This window comes from Oncorhynchus clarkii, chromosome 4 (genome assembly GCF_045791955.1).
Source record: "Oncorhynchus clarkii lewisi isolate Uvic-CL-2024 chromosome 4, UVic_Ocla_1.0, whole genome shotgun sequence".
NCBI lineage: Eukaryota > Metazoa > Chordata > Actinopteri > Salmoniformes > Salmonidae > Oncorhynchus > Oncorhynchus clarkii.
The window spans coordinates 66,503,304-66,522,595 of NC_092150.1; the positions used below are offsets into that span (position 1 = coordinate 66,503,304).

At 42.8% G+C, this 19,292-nt stretch overlaps 1 protein-coding gene across 17 annotated transcripts in view; it reads left to right on the forward strand.

The window, feature by feature from the left end:
• LOC139407127 (adhesion G-protein coupled receptor G6-like) overlaps positions 1–18,190 on the forward strand; it is a 60,072-nt gene extending 41,882 nt beyond the window's left edge. For 11 of the 17 annotated variants that reach the window (XM_071150541.1, XM_071150539.1, XM_071150550.1 and 8 more), the window contains 19 exons: positions 1,130–1,218; positions 1,317–1,369; positions 1,498–1,545; positions 3,332–3,474; positions 3,760–3,871; positions 4,011–4,099; positions 4,365–4,566; positions 4,817–4,982; positions 5,692–5,832; positions 6,156–6,272; positions 7,212–7,257; positions 7,908–8,014; positions 8,207–8,334; positions 8,523–8,791; positions 10,622–10,724; positions 10,989–11,272; positions 11,763–11,864; positions 12,354–12,509; positions 15,858–18,190. In XM_071150541.1, coding sequence (XP_071006642.1) covers positions 1,130–1,218; positions 1,317–1,369; positions 1,498–1,545; positions 3,332–3,474; positions 3,760–3,871; positions 4,011–4,099; positions 4,365–4,566; positions 4,817–4,982; positions 5,692–5,832; positions 6,156–6,272; positions 7,212–7,257; positions 7,908–8,014; positions 8,207–8,334; positions 8,523–8,791; positions 10,622–10,724; positions 10,989–11,272; positions 11,763–11,864; positions 12,354–12,509; positions 15,858–16,048 — 2,546 coding nt within the window. In that variant the 3' untranslated portion in view covers positions 16,049–18,190. Of the gene's footprint in view, positions 1–1,129; positions 1,219–1,316; positions 1,370–1,497; positions 1,546–3,331; positions 3,475–3,759; positions 3,872–4,010; positions 4,100–4,364; positions 4,567–4,816; positions 4,983–5,691; positions 5,833–6,155; positions 6,273–7,211; positions 7,258–7,907; positions 8,015–8,206; positions 8,335–8,522; positions 8,792–10,621; positions 10,725–10,988; positions 11,273–11,762; positions 11,865–12,353; positions 12,510–13,123; positions 13,162–15,857 lie in introns of all 17 variants that reach the window. The other 6 variants (XM_071150548.1, XM_071150547.1, XM_071150546.1 and 3 more) reach the window with 1 other exon arrangement.
• Positions 18,191–19,292: the final 1,102 nt, after the last annotated feature.

Genomic DNA, 19,292 nt, shown 5'->3' on the forward strand with positions numbered 1-19,292 from the left:
AAAGATAGAGAGCCTCTCGACCACCTAATCTCTGCTTTGAATGCTACTGTTGTAGTGGTGGTATGTTGATAGGGGAAAATCTAATCTGGTGAAAATGGGGTGCCCTGTTGGAGGAGGTTGATGATTGAGGTTGTGTTGTGATTTTGGATGGGGCGTAGAACATTAACATAGGCGTGTACTGTAGTTTACCAATCATTAAGCTCTATAGTGGCCTCTGCTCGGCTGATGGGGCGTCCCTCATGGGGCGCAGCTCTCTTGTGATTTTAAGTTTTCAATCATTCCTGTTTCTTGGGAGACTTCCAATGCTGTTATCATTTGATTTTAGTGCCAATAACTGCTCATCTAAATGTAATCTGTTATTGCTATACTATAACAAATCAAAGGAAAAGAACGCCCTTGATCAACAAAGATAAACCACATACATTTTGGATACTTCAAAACATTCGGAGGTGGCCTTCCTCCCCGATCGGCAATCACTGGAGTCTCTTAAGAACAGTCTTGGCATGGAGTAGAAACAGCATCGTACTGTAGCTAGTTCAGCACTAACAACAGGAGAGGCTTGGGAGCCATCTTGTGGTGGCTGTGAGGCATAGCAGCAGACCACCAACACAAACAGAGTGATGTACCACACAGTATATGTTCCACAGGAGGTTGGTGGCACCTTAATTGGGGAGGGTGGTCCCGTGATAATGTCTGGAGCGGAATAAGGTTTGGTTTCCATTCCATTTGATGCCATTCCATTTGCTATGTTCCAGCCATTATTATGAGCCGTCGTCCCCTCAGCAGCCTCCACTGATATGCTCTCATTTACAATCACCCATTTGGCCCGTGAATACACATCAGTTATACAATGCACTATGGCCATTAGTTCCATTTTGATAAGTGTCATCTAGGATGATAACAGAGTATTTTAATTGATCCTTTTCCTGACAAAACACTCCCCCCACATGTTTTATCTGTGGAGTAGCAGCCTTTCAACATCATTTGTCATATGAAATTGGATTTTAAATGACTAAATTATGTCTCAACCCCTGCACTTCTGCTATGCAGCACAGACAAATGTTCCATTAAGTGTTGTAAATTACCTGTGTCAAATATAGATTGTTTTTTTTCTGCTTTTCAATTGCAGAGGGTCTTTTCTACAGGATCTCCTTTGTTGTCAATGACAAGGAGGCCAAACTAACAGAGTCTGATGTTGAGAAAACTGTTGCACAATGGGTAAGGCTTGTTGTCATGTTCAATTCATCTTGGATCAAAGCATGGGTAGAATACCAGATGAGCTCACTGAATTGACTGATTTACTGATTCATTAACAGCTCAATCAAACATTCCAAAACTGGACACATGTGGTCTATGTCGATAATTTCAGGTAAGCAATTAGATATTTGTACCATCATAAGATGCACCTACCTCCATGTCCATTCAATGTATTATTCTTTAGAGTTGTATTACAGGTCAATAATAATGTCCACCCTAATTTGTCGATCTTGTTTCCAGAATCCAGCCTAACAGTGACTCACAGCTAAAGAGGAGTGCCAGTAAAAAGTAAGGCCAATTTTTACTATGGTATACTGTAGTAGGTAAGGATCAGAGTTTTTCCTGACCACGTAAAAAATAATAGTAATTCATTAGGCCTGCCTTTCCATGTGTGTTAAGTCTCCTGCTACTCCTCCTCCTCTTCCTTCTTCCTTACCCCTAATTCCTTCTTCCCCACTCCTCCTCCTCTTCCCTCTTCCCCACCCCTCCTCCTCTTCCTTCTTCCCCACCCCTATTCCTTCTTCCCCACTCCTCCTCCTCTTCCTTCTTCCCCACCCCTCCTCCTCTTCCTTCTTCCCCACCCCTATTCCTTCTTCCCCACTCCTCCTCCTCTTCCTTCTTCCCCACCCCTCCTCCTCTTCCTTCTTTCCCACCCCTCCTCCTCGTCCTTCTCCCCCCTCTTACATTTTCCCCACCCCTCCCCCCTCCCCCCTCCTCCTTCTTCCCCACCCCTCTTCCTTCTCCACCCCTCCTCCTCTTCCTCCTCCCCCTCCTCTTCCCCACCGCTCCTCCTCTTCCTTCTTCCCCACCGCTCCTCCTCTTCCTTCTTCCCCACCCCTCCTCCTCTCCCTTCTTCCCCATCCCTCCTCCTCTTCCTTCTTCCCCACCCCTCCCTCCCTCCTCCTTCTTTCCCACCCCTCCCTCCCTCCTCCTCCTCTTCCTTCTTCCCCACCCCTCATCCTTTTTTCTCATCCCTCCTCCTCTTCCTTCTTTCTCACCCCTCCTCCAATTCCTTCTTCCCCACCCCCCTTCCTTCTTCCCCACCCCTCTTTCTTCTTCCCCACCCCTCCTCCTCCCCCTCCTCTTCCCCACCACTCCTCCTCTTCCTTTTCCCCCACACTCCTCCTCTTCCTTCTCCCCCCTCCTCCTCTTCCTTCTTCCCCACAACTCCTCCTTCTTCCCCACCCCTCCTCCTCTTCCTTTTCCCCCACACTCCTCTTCCTTCCCTCCTCCTGTTCCTTCTTCCCCACCCCTCCTCCTCTTCCCTTTCCCCCACACTTCTCCTCTTCCTTCCCTCCTCCTGTTCCTTCTTCCCCACCCCTCCTCATCTTCCTTCTTCCCCACCCCTCCCCCTCTTCCTTCTTCCCCCCCTCCTCTTCTTCCTTCTTCCCCACCCCTCTTCCTTCTTCCCCACCCCTCCTCCTCTTCCTTCTTCCCCACCCCTCTTCCTTCTTCCCCACCCCTCCTCCTCTTCCTTTTCCCCCACACTCCTCCTCTTCCTTTTCCCCCACACTCCTCCTCTTCCTTCCCTCCTCCTGTTCCTTCTTCCCCACCCCTCCTCATCTGCCTTCTTCCCCACCCCTCTTCCTTCTTCCCCACCCCTCCTCCTCTTCCTTTTCCCCCACACTCCTCCTCTTCCTTCCCTCCTCCTGTTCCTTCTTCCCCACCCCTCCTCATCTTCCTTCTTCCCCACCCCTCCCCCTCTTCCTTCTCCCCCCCTCATCCTCTTCCTTTTCCCCCACACTCCTCCTCTTCCTTCTCCCCCCTCCTCATCTTCCTTCTTCCCCACCCCTCTTCCTTCTTCCCCACCCCTCCTCCTCTTCCTTTGTCCCCACCCCTCTTTCTTCTTCCCCACCCTTCCTCCCCCTCCTCTTCCCCCACACTCCTCCTCTTCCTTTTTCCCCACCCCTTCTCCTCTTCCTTCCATCCGCATCTTCCTTCTTCCCCACCCCTCCTCCTCCCCCTCCTCTTCCCCACCCCTCCTCCTCTTCCTTCCCTCCCCCTGTTCCTTCTTCCCCATCCCTGCTCCTCTTCCTACTCCCTCATCCTCTCCCTCATCCTCTTCCCCCTCCAGATTCACTTGCCAGGCCCTGCTGGTCTATCAGACCAGCACCAATCTGACCCTGGAAGAAGTAGCCATCTCCACCAGGATGGTGGGAAGCAGCCCTAACATTGGCAATGGACTGGAGCTAGAAACTGTCGACGTGCAGTCTGTCGGTAGGACATGATCTCACCCAGACCTGCTTTAATCACTTCAATGCCTCTCTTATTACTGCAGAAAGTGACTGGAAAAACATGACACTCCCACAGCCCAGAGAAGAAGTAATAATTTACGGTGCACAGTCGCACCACAGATTCTAAGCACCTCCTAATTCGATTAGGTTTGAAATGTGAATGCCTCTAACGTTTCCCACCTTCTTCTTGTAGTCATTGGAAATTAATATATTGCTGATGTGCGGTGTTAACATTTTTAAGTTGCACGGTTTTCTCTCTCTCATTCAGAGAACTGCCTGGAGGAAACTCCCCTCCATTATATCTGGCCAGAGAGCAGACCAACGGTCACTCAGTATGTCCCCTGTTTCCCCAACAAAGACCAGACTGCATCCAGAACATGGTGAGACTGACACATTCACTACATCAAACTATGTCAAACTATTGATATGCTGACATTGTATGCATGAACTTGTTTGAGGTAATTCATCTTGGATCAATCTTAAAATACTAGATCTGATTTTGTGTTGATTTGTCCCCAGTGTGATCAGCCCCCTGAATTACACAGCGTTTTGGGGCGCCCCAGACATCAGTAATTGCACTGATATCGATTCCATCAATGTTTCAGCAGGTAGGCCACCGACATCTTAAATAAATCACTTTAATGATTTCACAGCAGATAGAATCAAAACAGCTGCAAGAATGAATACTTGAGATATATTTGATCTCAACACGATAGAGGGACAGAGGTGCCCACTGAGATGCCGTTTTAGAGATAAAACGTGTTTACAGCCTCACCATGGCAGAGAGTGGACAGTCAGCAGACAACTAATAATGATTATCTATTGACAGCCCTCATCTAGTTGTTTTCTCTCTGCCTAACTTTCCCCAAACAGAGAACGCTGCTGAAGTTGCCGACCAGCTTGCTGACATCACCAACAACGAGCTCTCCACAGACGAGGTGTCCAAGGTGGTGGGCAAAGTGAAGGAGCTGGTCAACGTGGCCAAGATCAACACCACTCTGGCCACCACCGTATTGAACATCATCTCCAACGTGATGACCAGCTCCGTGTCAGCCCTGGCTGTAGCCTCAGAGAGGTAAGATACCTTCTCCTCATCTTCACCCTGTCTGCTCCCACTGCCGTGGTCTCTCCTCTCCTCAGAACCCACCTCTTACTGTGTCCAGCATGCTGGGAGTAAGCATAAATGAGTTATGACTATATCTCCCAGGTAGATGTACTGTATGTTGACTTTGTGTGGTCTCTTTGTACCAAAGTAAAGCACTGTGAGACCCTAGTGAAAGTCACTATCCAGTCCATTAGTATGATAACTCTCTATCTGCGTGTAGGACATTGAAGACGGTGGATGAGCTGGTTCAGAAGTTAGAGTTTGATGGGCCTTCAGTGAGCATCACCTCTAAAAATCTGGCTCTGGGCATCTCAACACTGAACCATGGCAAGTTCAACGGGACCTCCTTCAGTGCCTTCATACAGCCCAACACCACAGACCTCCAGGTACGGACAGTTAGGCTCAGTGTTATACAGAAGAGTTATACAGAAATCAGTGTTATCTGCTGTGCTGTACTGTACTGGGCAGTGTGGTACTATATATGCAGGGACTGTTCATAATCAGGCAGGGCTTCCATAATCAGGCAGGGCTTCCATAATCAGGCAGGGCTTCCATAGTCAGGCAGGGCTTCCAGGAAAGCCTTCCCGTGGAAACTCTAGTTGTGTGTTAAAGGTAAACTCACAACCCATCAGGCCCGTTGAGCCCATTTAACATAAATGGCAGGATGTCTATTTGTTTAAGTCGTTAAGAATGTTTTCTGTACCCACAACACACTCGCAACCTTGTGACACACATGGACAGAGTGGGAGTCCTGTCATCTATCATTCTGCAAGGATCGTAGAGTGAAGCGAACATGATGCAGCTGACTAGCGTCAAGTCCACCACAGCCTTCCCTCTCGCTCGGTTTCATGTGTTTTACCCTATGCCCCTGCCATATGTGTCAATGCTGTGCCAATGCTGTGCCAGCAGAATGGGCACGCTTTAGTCATAAGCCACCTGTCCACCACGGAGGTTTGGAAGTGACCTCCAGATGATACAGCAGGGGACTCATGATATAATCAGCATAATAATCAGCATACCTCTGTCTACGTTGAATAATCAAATTCGAATTGTTAATGGCAATGTCAATGGTCTAACTAACTTCTCTCCCACCAGATTGACTTTGAGTCTAATCAGCTGAATCCCCTGGCTCAGGTCACACTGCCAGCTACTTTGCTCAAAAACCTAACCGACGCTGAGACCGCTGCCATCTCCAGGATTAACTTCATGTTTTTCAGCAAGATAGGACTATTCCAGGTTTATACCTCTTTTTGATGGAATGTATCTGATTTAGTGTCTTTTCAGCATATAACAGTATGTTTTCTTTTCTCGCACATCCTTTTCATGGATGGTGACTCATGTGTCTGGTATGTGAATCTATAGATTTGAGTGATATTTTCAGGTTTATACCTCTTTCTGATGCAATTCAACACATCTGGTGTGTCTGCTTAGCGTGTTGTGATTTATTTTCCTGTTTCCTACTAACGCATGGTGATTCGTATGCCCGGTATGTGCATCTATAGTTTTGAGTGTTATGTGTTTATATTTCAAAATCAAACTTTTCTATTGATCATTCTCAGGACAAACAGGACGGGATGTCTCTTAACAGCTATGTCGTGGCCAGCAGTGTGGGCAATTACTCCATCAGTAACCTGCAGGATCCCGTGGAGATTGAGATAGTACACCTGAATTACCAGGTAGTCTACCCGCCCTCCTCCTCTCACCTCTATATGAAGAGTTTCATTCCAAAATGATACATCTATTTTCAGAAAATGTTGGTAAATGAGCTTTTATTGTTTAAAAGAAATTCTTAAAAACGTTTTTTCACTAGCTAATCATGGCATGGGGTTGTTTAATGACATAAGTAACTTATTTGTTTAAAACCTATCACTTGATGGTTTTATTTCAGAGAGGCAAATCATATTTTGGGGGGCAAAATGCTACATATCCGCCTCACTCTCAGAGAAATGAGTAGTACTGCTAGGCTTTGCACAGTCAAATGTAACAAATAACTACATTTTTTAATAAAGAGCTGTGCAAATACATTTTTGACATCAATATTTAAACCATTTCAATACAGTAATATGAAAGCTGTATGCAAAACATTTACATTTGACATTTGTCATTTTAGCAGATGCTCTTATCCAGAGCGACTTAAGTGCATTCATCTTAAGAAAGAACCACATATCACAGTCAAATATACAGGATACGAATATTCCATTCCAGCTAAACAATGGATATATATAACGTTTAGAATTTTAAAATATAAATTCATACACATTTAAAATCTAGGAAATATACATCTGAGAACAGTAATACTTTACACACACACAAAGGTACCCATAAGCAATCATTTGGATGAAAAAACACAAATGTGAAAAAATAGCATTTTGGAAATAAACTTCCCAAAATCCGTTCCTTTCTCCTCTCTTTGCTTCCCTCCGGTCCCCCTGTTTTTTAAAAACTTTTTGTCCTCGCTCTTCTTCTTTTCTCATTCCACTTAGGTAAAAACATTTTGTCTGTAACCACTCAGTTGATGATTGTTGATGCCGGATGGTAGTTCAACAGTTAAAGTCGTAAGTACAGTACAAATTAACACCTGGAACCTGTAATCACACAGTGATTGTGTCTTTCAGCCAAAGCCAAAGCCAACCTGCATGTTCTGGGATTTTACCATGAAAAGTAAGTCGGGAAAAAAACTAATATTTTGCTTGTTGAAATATACACCGAGTGTACAAAACATTAAGAACACGTTCCTGATATTGAGTTGCACCCACTTTTGCCCTCAGAACAGCCTCCGTCCGTCAGGGCAGGGACTCTACAAAGTGTTAAAAGCGGTCCACAGGGACGCTGGCCCATGGTGACTCCAATGCTTCCCACAGTTGTGTCAAGTTGGCTGGATGTCCTTTGGGTGGTGGACCATTCTTGATACAACCTGAAAACTGTTGAGCGTGAAAAACCCATCAGTGTTGCAGTTCTTGACAGAAACCGGTGCGCCTGGCACCTACTACCATAACTCATTGAAAGGCAATGAAATACTTTGTCTTGCCAATTCACCCTCTGAATGGCACACATACACAATCCATATCTCAATTGCCTCAAGGCTTAAAAATCATTCATTAACCTGTCTCCTCCCCTTCATCTACACTGATTGAAGTGGATTTAACAAGTGACATCAGTAAGAGATCATAGCTTTCACCTAGATTCACCTGGTCAGTTTATGCCATGGAAAGAGCACAATGTTTTGTACACTCAGAGTATGTCAATCTCAATTTAAGTTAAAGCCTTACAATTGTAGAATATACTAGAGAGTTTGTCTTTGTCTCCACAAGACGACTCAGGTGGCTGGAACAGTAAAGGCTGCAGGGTTAGTCCCATGTCCAATGGAAACAAGACTATCTGCCTCTGTGACCATCTCACACACTTTGGCATCCTAATGGTAAGACTTGTGTTCACATTAAACCAGTTGGAGACTCTTTCACCTTATAATTGTGACTCTCTGATTCATTTAAACCAGCCGTTTGTCGTTGTATAGTATGAATCTTACAGTATAACTTGGGAGTATAGCTTGCAAGTCGAGCTTGACTTGCTTGTTTGGTGAATACTTTTACTTTCTGTATTCTCTGTGAAGGATATCTCTGGATCTGCTGCACAGATTGATGAGAAAAACACCAAGATTCTTACCTTCATCACTTACATCGGATGTGGCATATCGGCCATCTTCTCTGCTGTAACGCTTCTGACTTATATCGCCTTTGAGTGAGTATATTGCCATTTTGGACAACTCCAACATGTGATCAGGAAATACTCCTATAACTAGTCTTATGAATTCTTCCTGTCTACGTCAGGTGGACTATTGATCCTAGTCATTGACCATGATATTATAAGAAAGACAACCAGAACTGTAGTAGTCAGACAGTGTTATTCAGTGTCTGTCCTCTCTACAGGAAGTTGCGTCGTGACTACCCGTCCAAGATTCTGATGAACCTGAGCACGTCACTGCTCTTCCTCAACATGGTGTTCCTATTGGATGGCTGGCTGGCCTCCTTCGAAATGGAGGGCCTGTGTGTGGCTGTGGCCGTCTTCCTCCACTTCTTCCTGCTCACATCCTTCACCTGGATGGGCCTTGAGTCCATCCACATGTACATCGCCCTGGTCAAAGTTTTCAACACCTACATCCGGAGGTACATTCTCAAGTTCTGCATCGTCGGCTGGGGTAAGTGGCACTGAAGTTGGATAAACTAATTACTATGTAGTATGCTGGCTATGTCATAGACCAAATTCCTATTAAAATGCAAATGCATGGTATGCATTATTCTCGCTATACACTGAATTTCAAACTTAGTTTGTACCTAGGAATGCAAAACTACCGGTAATTTGCCAAAGTGACCAGAACTGTCTCAAATGTTTTTAATTAACAGGTCATCTATGGCAATCTATGGTAACTTTGGTAATGTATTATTGAAAATAGCTTAATTAATTAAAAAAGCATTGAATCAAAAATTAGTCATTCCACCTCAAAAAGCACAAGAAAGAGGATTTCAATACCCACCATCTCAGATTGTTCTGAAACGGATTCTATAGTTAGAAACAGATAAGATTATAATTCCTGAAACATTATTTTGTTGAAAGACAATTTAACCCAGATTGGTCATTTCAATTTATAGGATTCATCTACTATTCAATAAATGTAGTACCCAATATCCAAAATGGACCAAACCTCTTTTTAACAATAATTAAGATGTGAGGATTCCAAATAAATGGTCAAAGCCATCCACGAACCCCCAAACCAAGCCCACCCCAAATACCACACCCCACACCAAGCCCACCCCAAATACCACATCCCACACCAAGCCCACCCCAAATACCACATCCCACACCAAGCCCACCCCAAATACCACATCCCACACCAAGCCCACCCCAAATACCACATCCCACACCAAGCCCACCCCAAATACCACATCCCACACCAAGCCCACCCCAAATACCACATCCCACACCAAGCCCACCCCAAATACCACATCCCACACCAAGCCCACCCCAAATACCACATCCCACACCAAGCCCACCTCAAATACCACATCCCACACCAAGCCCACCCCAAATACCACATCCCACACCAAGCCCACCCCAAATACCACATCCCACACCAAGCCCACCTCAAATGCCACATCCCACACCAAGCCCACCCCAAATGCCACATCCCACACCAAGCCCACCCCAAATACCACATCCCACACCAAGCCCACCCCAAATACCACATCCCACACCAAGCCCACCCCAAATACCACATCCCACACCAAGCCCACCCCAAATTCCACATCCTACCCCAAGCCCACCCCAAATACCAAATCCCACACCAAGCCCACCCCAAATACCACATCCCACACCAAGCCCACCCCAAATACCACACCCCACACCAAGCCCACCCCAAATACCATATCCCACACAAAGCCCACCCCAAATACCACATCCCACACCAAGCCCACCCCAAATACCACATCCCACACCAAGCCCACCCCAAATTCCACATCCCACACCAAGCCCACCCCAAATACCACATCCCACACCAAGCCCACCCCAAATTCCACATCCCACACCAAGCCCACCCCAAATACCACATCCCACACCAAGCCCACCCCAACGGCCAGTTTACAGAATTCCAACTATTTACTTTTTTCACAACTGCCACCAGTTGTGAAATATTTACAACAAAGACATATTGACATTATAAAATAAGTACAAGTGTGTAAAAAAAATATATATAAAGTATATTTCATGCCGAAACCCTCATATTAAATACCAATGGTGTTCACTTAGTTGATGGTTTATATCTAGAATAATGTTATACAGCTTTGTCATTACATTTTAAACAAGATGTCCAGAGATAAGTACAGAAACCTGTTATAATCTGAAGTACCCCAAAAGTCATGTGATACAATAAAAAATGACAATTGAAAGTTACCAGTAATATACCCTCTCTTTGCAACCCTACATATACCTGAATGTTAAAAATATATAATTTCCCCCCATGTCTCACTTCCAGGTCTGCCTGCTGCGATAGTTGCTACAGTGGTAGCTATTGACAAAAACTCCTATGGGAAAATGGAGTATGGAAAGGGGGAGACTGGACAAGGCTCTTCTGAATTGTGAGTCCTGCATCAAGTTCAAGAGATAGCATAAAAAAATATGACATTCTGTATGTAGATGGAGTCTTAGACTTGTGTAATCCAAGTGTATGTCTTCCCATATGTCAGTTATAGGACCAGAACTATGTACTATAGTGCATAATGTATGTAATATATGTGATATTAGACCAGCCTTCCAGCTAAAACATGTAAGTTAACCAACGGCAACCAATTCTCTTCTCCTGGCCCCTTCCTCCTCCCCTCTTCCTCCTCCTCTCTTCCCAGCTGTTGGATCCGGAGCCATGTGGTGTTCTATGTAACATGTGTGGGCTACTTCTCTGTCATCTTCCTCCTGAACGTCGCCATGTTCATCGTGGTTATGATCCAGATCTGCGGTCGCAACGGGAAGCGCAGTAACCGCACTCTGCGTGAGGAGGTGCTGAGGAATCTGAGGAGCGTCATCAGTCTCACCTTCCTCCTGGGCATGACCTGGGGCTTCGCCTTCTTCGCCTGGGGACCCGTCAACCTGGCCTTCATGTACCTCTTCTCCATCTCCAACTCACTGCAAGGTACAGGGCCATCCTATGGTGCGCTGTTCACCTTAAAGGAAAATACACAGTAGTATTGGTTACTAATATGTGAATGTTTGGATCAAAGGTGTCTTTTGTTTATCTTTAAACTCTTGTACGAAGCAGGTCTCTAATGTATTATATGTTAAGACCAAAGGGAGGTTGGTGGCACCTTAATTGGGGAGGACGAGCTCGTGGTAATGCCTGGAGCGGAATAGGTGAAATTGTATCGAATTCATAATGCCATTCCATTAGCATTTTTCAAGACATTATTATGAGCTGTCCTCCCCTCAGCAGCTTCCTGTGGGTAACAATAATAAGTAATCTACTCATTGTCATGTCGTATACTATTTGTTCCACCAGAGGTCTCATTGGTACAACATCTGGCAATTGAAAGACGAACCAAACTTGCTCTCTTTTATTTGTCCTCTCTGTCATCTTCCTTGTTATTAAACAGCTATTTCCTCCATTGTTCTTTTCTGGCTAACAGGTTTATTCATCTTCATATTCCACTGTGCACTGAAGGAGAATGTCCAGAAACAGTGGAGGAGATACTTGTGTTGTGGCAGATTCCGCCTGGCAGACAACTCAGGTAAAGATCTGACCGGAAACAGACAACAAAGAGACTTCTCCCTCTCAGGAACAATATCTGGCCTGATATTCAGAACACTACTATCATAACAGGTTTTAGGATGAGGGGGGGGAAGTTGCTGTACTTGTACATTGCTAATAAAAGTCCTATGTGATTGTGATAAAGATTCCAAGCTAAAAATCTTGTTAAAATATTTTCAGTTGACATTTTATATTGAATCTTGTCTAATGTTAATAGAATTCCTATTGAAGTGAAAGTCACTGGAATATAAGCTAGTACATATCTGCACAGGAGTCCAGTAAAAGTGTCCTGTGGACTCACAGTAACAAAGAAAAATGGTTATTAAAGTATAAAAGTTGAGAGGTCTTAGCTTTATACACAGTCAAATTGATACACAGAAACTCCATAAAACCCTGAAGTAACAAAGATCACTTCACTGTTAATTTTGCCTGAATAAGTATGTGTGAAATGTTTCTTGTTGCGTGGCAGACTGGAGCAAGACGGCCACTAACAACACCAAGAAGGTCAGCTCAGACACGGTGGGGAAGTCCCTGTCCTCCAGCTCTTTTGGCTCCAGTACAGCAAACTGGACTTCCAAGGCCAAAGCAACTCTAAACCCCTTTGCAAAGCGCAACAGTAATGCAGGTAAGACACTATGGGAGGGTCTAATATTGAGCCACACACAGCGGTTTGTTTACTTTCAGTTGGTCTGTTTCATTGATCCACATTTTGTTCATACCAAAGTTTATTTTTGTAGTTATGAGGATACTTTACATTACCTTTTCTCCCCTTCATAGTTATTCACAAAAAAAATATACAGTACCAGTCAAAAGTTTGGACACGCCTACTCATTTCCTTTTTTTTTCTTTCTTTTTTTTAACCATTTTACCATTTTCATTGTAGAATAATAGTGAAGAACCAAGAGTGTGCAAAGCTGTCATCAAGATAAAGGGTGGCTACTTTGAAAAATCTCAAATATAAAATATATTTTGATTTGTTTCACACTTTTTTGGTTACTACATGATTCCATATTTGTTATTTCATAGTTTTGATGTCTTCACTATTATTTTGCAATGTAGAAAATAGTAAAATAAAGACACATCCTTGAATGAGTAGATGTGTCCAAGCTTTTGACTGGTACTGTATGTCTACAAGGACTGTGTGAAACATGTGTTTTCTTGCTTTTAGTGTAAAATAGTTATTCCTGGGCTACATGGTGGCTGACCTCCTGTATGTATTTATGTTTGTGGTGTGTGTAGATGTAGCCCACCAATAGCACGAAGGAAAACCTCCTGAGGTAAACTGAACTGCATCAAAGCTAGCCTGACTCCATGCTTCCTTACAGTGTGATGTGATGTTGTGTTATTGGCCTTTCACCTTTTGAACATGAAGGCCTGGATTCAACCTAACAGCTGGGCGTGTGCACTTTTCCTTAACACTGGTGTGTCTCACAGAACAATAACACATTTTACCGTTTAAAACAGAAATATTGTGTTGACATTAACACAAAACTTGGCATGTGTGCATTTAGTTTCGATGCCAAATGCTTCCTTTGATAGTTAGATTGAATCCAGACTGAATGGTGACATGAAGACCCTGTACGACAAAGACCTCTATTCTGCCATTGTTCTCTCTAAAGTCAATGAAAAACATTTTGAGATTTCCATCAAAGATAATATGCTATAACAACTTAATAACATTCATGTTTAACTTGGTTTAAACATGGACATGAAGTAATATAAATACAGTTGTAGTAATATCATCTGACCAATAAGAGAGTTTGGCAGATGAGCTGCTTTGCCTTCTTCTCAGTGGTTCTGGATGTCACTCACTCACTCACTCATACCACACTAATTCTGCTCCCCTAGGATGCCTCTGTTTTCTGCTAGCAGCAATGATACCACAGTAAAACACACAGCTTGCATTTCAGCATTCAACTGTCACATGGAAAATTGTAGAAGTGTGTGTTTGTGTGCATCCCTGACCCATTGGATGGAGATAGTGCTATCACCCTCACCTATACTTTACAACCAAATGCACAATTCAAGCATGATGTTTGTGCCTTATTACATGTGTCTACACAGACCTTGTGATAATAAGATGATTCATTACCTAATTATCTTAATTTCACGGAGATCTCAGGTAATGTGAAAGATCATTTGTCAAGAGAAAATAATTGTGCATCCGTGTCAGGCGTACAGTGCAGTACACTATCTTATTGCTTCCAGATGTGTGCCTTGGTGAGATAATCTGCAATTTACTCTGTGATGTTGTCATATTGGACTGATCCAACGATTAATGGCATCCCCCTGCTAATGGACTAATCTAGTCTGACAGAGCCTATAAAGCAGTGGGTGAGAAACGAAGGGGTGAGAATCGTGCGTGAAGCTGCCATCGAGGTGTCCTACAATACCTTACTTGACATTGCAGAATAAACTTGGTTTTATTGTGGACACTCTTTAAGGAGTAATAGGGTGGGTTCAGTGTACACACTTTAAGGATGACCTTAAATTACCTCATCAAGAACACATGTGCAATGTGAGGACTACTGAGTGTATGAGATAAGTTGATAACTGGTTTGGTGAAATAACAGGATCAAAGTGAGGATGCCATTTCATGAATAACCAGTGATTAATATGTGATCATGATTATAGCTGTTTGTCTCTCAAACTGAAAATAGACATAAATATCGTGTCAGGAGTGAGGAGACAGCCAGCGGTTCTGTTACTAAAGATGCCAAAGGCTTTGCATAGCCTGTGTTCTGTGCTTAATTGACCCACTCAAGTCATTCTATTCAAAACCTCCAATGGATGTTTTAGCCCTGACATTATCAAATGTCAAAGACCAACCCAAATGTATTATCACTTGGCAAAACGAAGCAAGAATAAGACAAAAACTGATGAAAGCGGTTCAAACATGTTGGAAATATACACAGATATGTGTAGTTGTCCATTGTGTGCGGTTGAATTTCAAGATTGTTTGAATGTGCATGCATGTAGAGGAATGAATTCTACCAGAATGCAGAGATGCATGAGAATTGTTGCTCAGAAAATATTGGGACTCCATTTAAACAAGCACTAAATACAGGGAAATTCTTGAGGGAAACCTGTTTCAGTCTTCCAGAGATTTGAGATTGGGACGGAACTAGACATAAACCTAAACTTTAAACATTTTCTAAGCTAAAGAAACATGCTGTGTTACAGGAAAACACAGGCAAATCATCTTTGCAAAGCCTACGCATTAGAATTGTTTAAAATGAGTGCCACATATTCAACCTACAATCATATATACACAATCATTGTATATAGATTTAGGGCCCAATTCAATCAGATCCGCTTTGGCCAACAGTCGCATAACTGATGTTTTGATGGTGTCGGAGGTGGAACTGCATTAGAGCTGTCAAATCCACAAGCGGCTCCAGGCATTATACCTAAAGAGGACATTGCCATTGGCTGTACGGAGTTGCATTAAGATAAATCTCATGCAGCCTTTTTAACAAGTTCGAAAACTGGAATGTGAAATGTAATCTAAACCTCGATAAGGCTGATAGAAATCCTTATAAATGAGTTTAATGATTTTTCAATTTGAGACAAATTATTTCTATATAGCCGACACTTTCTTGTTCTGAACTTCTACCGCGAGTGGGGCGGGCGTGGCTTCGTGACAATGATCGCAAGAGCAGCTGCTCACCGATTTGACAGCTCCAACGCAGTTCCACCTCCGACACAGCCAAAACATCTGCTAATCGGGTGTCTGCTATCGCCGGTCAACGCTCGATCTGATTGAATCTAGGCCTAATATCTATTTTGTGTATGTGTTCAGTGATGTGGTTTTCACTTGCTTATTTTTCAATTGTCTTTTGCCATTAGTTTTGTGCCATTGTGAGCTTAAGGAAAGAAAATAATGAAATGTACTGTGCACTATTGTTAAAGAGCACAAAGATCAGTGTGTTGTTTTTGAACCTTGACATTATCTATCCTCACCTTTGGACAGGTAAAGGTTACTCCAACCAGACCAATCCTAAAAGTGTCTCCTTGGATGGTGAGGCCTCCTCTTCCTCCTCCTCCATCATCCCAGTGCACCAAGTCATTGACAAGGTCAAAGGTTACTGCTCGGCGCGCTCTGACAACTTCTACAAGAACATCATCATGTCGGACAGCTTCAGCCACAGCACCAAGTTCTAGACCACCCAGCACTTCTCTTCTTCTCCCTGCTTTTTCTGCTAGCCCCTAACCAGTGGTGATCTCCCCCAGTCCACAGTCTCACCCCAGGGTTGTAGCTTCCAGAGCAGCAGGGCTGTATTGTTTTTACTGTACAATATTTGACTTAATCAGCTGGTCCAGTCAGTGAGATGTACTGAAAAGGGAAGTGGGGAAATGCATAGTTCTGTAGAAAAGGGAAGGGCTAAGCGGAGAATGGAGTTTGGGATTTACATACTGTGACATTAATCTTTAACTGGCTATGTGTTGTGTAAATATTTATGGTATATCTAATACGCCCCCTATAATTGATTCTCAGTTGGTGTTGCACATGCCTCGGGTTTTCAGTAGGGTCACCTTTCCTGTACAGAACTATCAACAATCTTAACTGTTCTGTTCTCATTCTGCAATCTGTAGAAATACAGTATGAGCAACAGGGAAGCAAAATCCTCCAATCTGGACCAAATATTCAGGCTTAGGCCTATATTTCAAACCCAAAGACTACCAAACATGAGGGAGTTTTTAAAAGCTGTAGCATTGTCAATGTGTGCTCAAAAGGAACAGGTTGAGGTGTAGTTCTGGCTTTAGTCATCTATTTGTGAATCCTGTGTGTGTTTATTTGCTGGAAAGCAATGTTATGTTCCTTTACAGTGCCTTGCATGAGGAGGTTTTGCATAAAGTACTTTATCTTGGTCAGCGTACCAACATCATCATCACGACTATGTTATATTTGTCATGTATATATTTTTTAAACCTTCAGATGCTCTACTACTGAATAACACATGCAGAAATGGATGTCTGGTATTGGTCCATTCACTACTACTTCATTTTGGTCACTTCTATTTAAATCAACCTCTGTGGGTGATCTGTGTTTAAAGTGTCATTTAGTCTGACCCTTCTATGGATAGAGGTTACCAGAGCCATGTATTTACAATACATATATGGCTGTAGAGGTTACTAAACCCGCAGCCATTAAACTTAGATTTGGTAAGAAAGTTTCATAAACATTCCACATTGAATTGTTCCGCAGTACAGCAACTCACAAAATACTGTAATGATTGAAAAGGGACGACAAAACACTGGCATTATTTGTTCATCCACGTTCATGCCAACATTTTAAAATGGCAACATGTTAATCTGCTCTTCCGTGTTGCTTTAGTTAGCTTAATATGGTAGTTTTATTTTCCCACCAATAGGGGAACTGAATATATTGCATTACGTTAAATGTTGCTGTGTGAGCTATTGTTGTTTGTGTTTGTGAAGCGATGGAACAATGTTGTTTAAAAGTGTCTTTATATTTATTTCTATAGAGCTTTTTGCATTTGTTATTCCTCTTGAATCCCCAATGCCAGTTGATCAGGACTATGCCCCTGGATAGATAGATATACTGTTTTTGGAAAGATGGAACTTGGTGGGCAAACAAAGCATCGCTCTTGACCTGGGCAGGCGAACTGGGCCAGTTATATTTTAGAAGCAGTCAGTGTTTTCAACTGTTCTTTTCCAGCATCAGGAAAATAATCGGAGCATCAATGAGAAATTCCCTCAGGGGCCAAATTTCAAGAGGTAATGTGGGGGTCTTTTTAGGGTCTTCATTTCAGGAACGTGTGGGAAGGGATCACAGTGGGTTGAGATCGTAAGATGGAGTTCTCATCTTTACAATGAATTGGAAAATGACTGCTGGCATCATCTTTATACATATTTGAATAAGATATCCCAAAATACACATTTCCCAATATTCAACAAAGTAGTTATCAACCTTTATCAAGTCATGTTATTTGTTATAGGCTATTATTTAGAGGTGCACATTGTTCTATCAATGCAGAGAGAATCCAGACATCATTTTCTCTGATTCATTTGTACATTTCCCTAATAATTAAATAATGTTTCCAGGACAAAGAGCTAGGAAATTACGATGGTTAGATCCAAACCAATATTGTACTTAGATGTATCACTGATTTAATATGTATGGTCTGGGTCTATTTGAAAACATTCTCCAAACCCTGTTATTAGTTTTTCCACAACTTTTGTCAATAATATATTTTCTTGAAGCTGTCTCTGTATGTCTCAACACCATTGATGAATTATGTTTCACCAATAAAGGCAATTAAAAGAACTGAAATGTACAAAGGTGACTCTAGCTAATTGTTTTTATGATAACCCTAATATTTGTCATATACGGTCATATACAGTGCCTTAGAAAAGTATTCATCCCCCTTGGCGTTTTTCCTATTTTGTTGCATTACAACCTGTAATTTAAATTTATTTTTCTTTGGATTTCATGTAATGGGCATACACAAAATAGTCCTAATTGGTGAAGTGAAATTGAAAAAATAACTTGTTTTAAAAAATTCAACAAAAAAAAAACTGAAAAGTGGTGCGTGCATATGTATTCAGCCCCTTTGCTAAGAAGCCCCTAAAAAAGATATGGTGCCACCAATTACCTTCAGAAGTCACATAATTAGTTAAATAAAGTCCACCTGTGTGCAATCTAAGTGTCACATGATCTCAGTATATATACACCTGTTCTGAAAGGCCCCAGATTCTGCAACACCACTAAGCGAAGGGCACCACCAGGCAAGCGGCACCATGAAGACCAAGGAGCTCGCCAAACAGGTCAGGAACAAGGTTCTGGAGAAGTACAGATCAGGGTTGGGTTATAAAAAAACATTCAGAGACTTTGAACATCCCACGGAGCACCAATAAATCCATTATAAAAAAAATGGAAAGAATATGGCACCACAACAAACCTGCCAAGAGAGGGCCACCCACCAAAACCAGGAAAGGAGGGCCTTAAATCAGAGAGGCAACAAAGAGACCAAAGATAACCCTGAAGCAGCTGCAAAGCTGCACAGCGGAGATTGGAGTATCTGTCCATAGGACCACTTGAAGCCGTACACTCCACATAGCTGGGCTTTATGGAAGAGTGGCAGAAAAAAGCCATTGCTTAAAGAAAAAAATATGCAAACACGTTTGGTGTTCACCAAAAGGGAGACTCCCCAAACATAAGGAAGAAGGTACTGGTCAGATGAGACTAAAATGTAGCTTTTTGGCCATCAAGGAAAACGCTATGTCTGGCACAAACCCAACACCTCTGATCACCCTGAGAACACCATGTTTTTAATGGGCAGTCACTGGGAAACTGGTCAGAATTGAAGGAATGATGGATGGCACTAAATACAGGGAAATTCTTGAGGGACACCTGTTTCAGTTTTCCAGAGATTTGAGATTG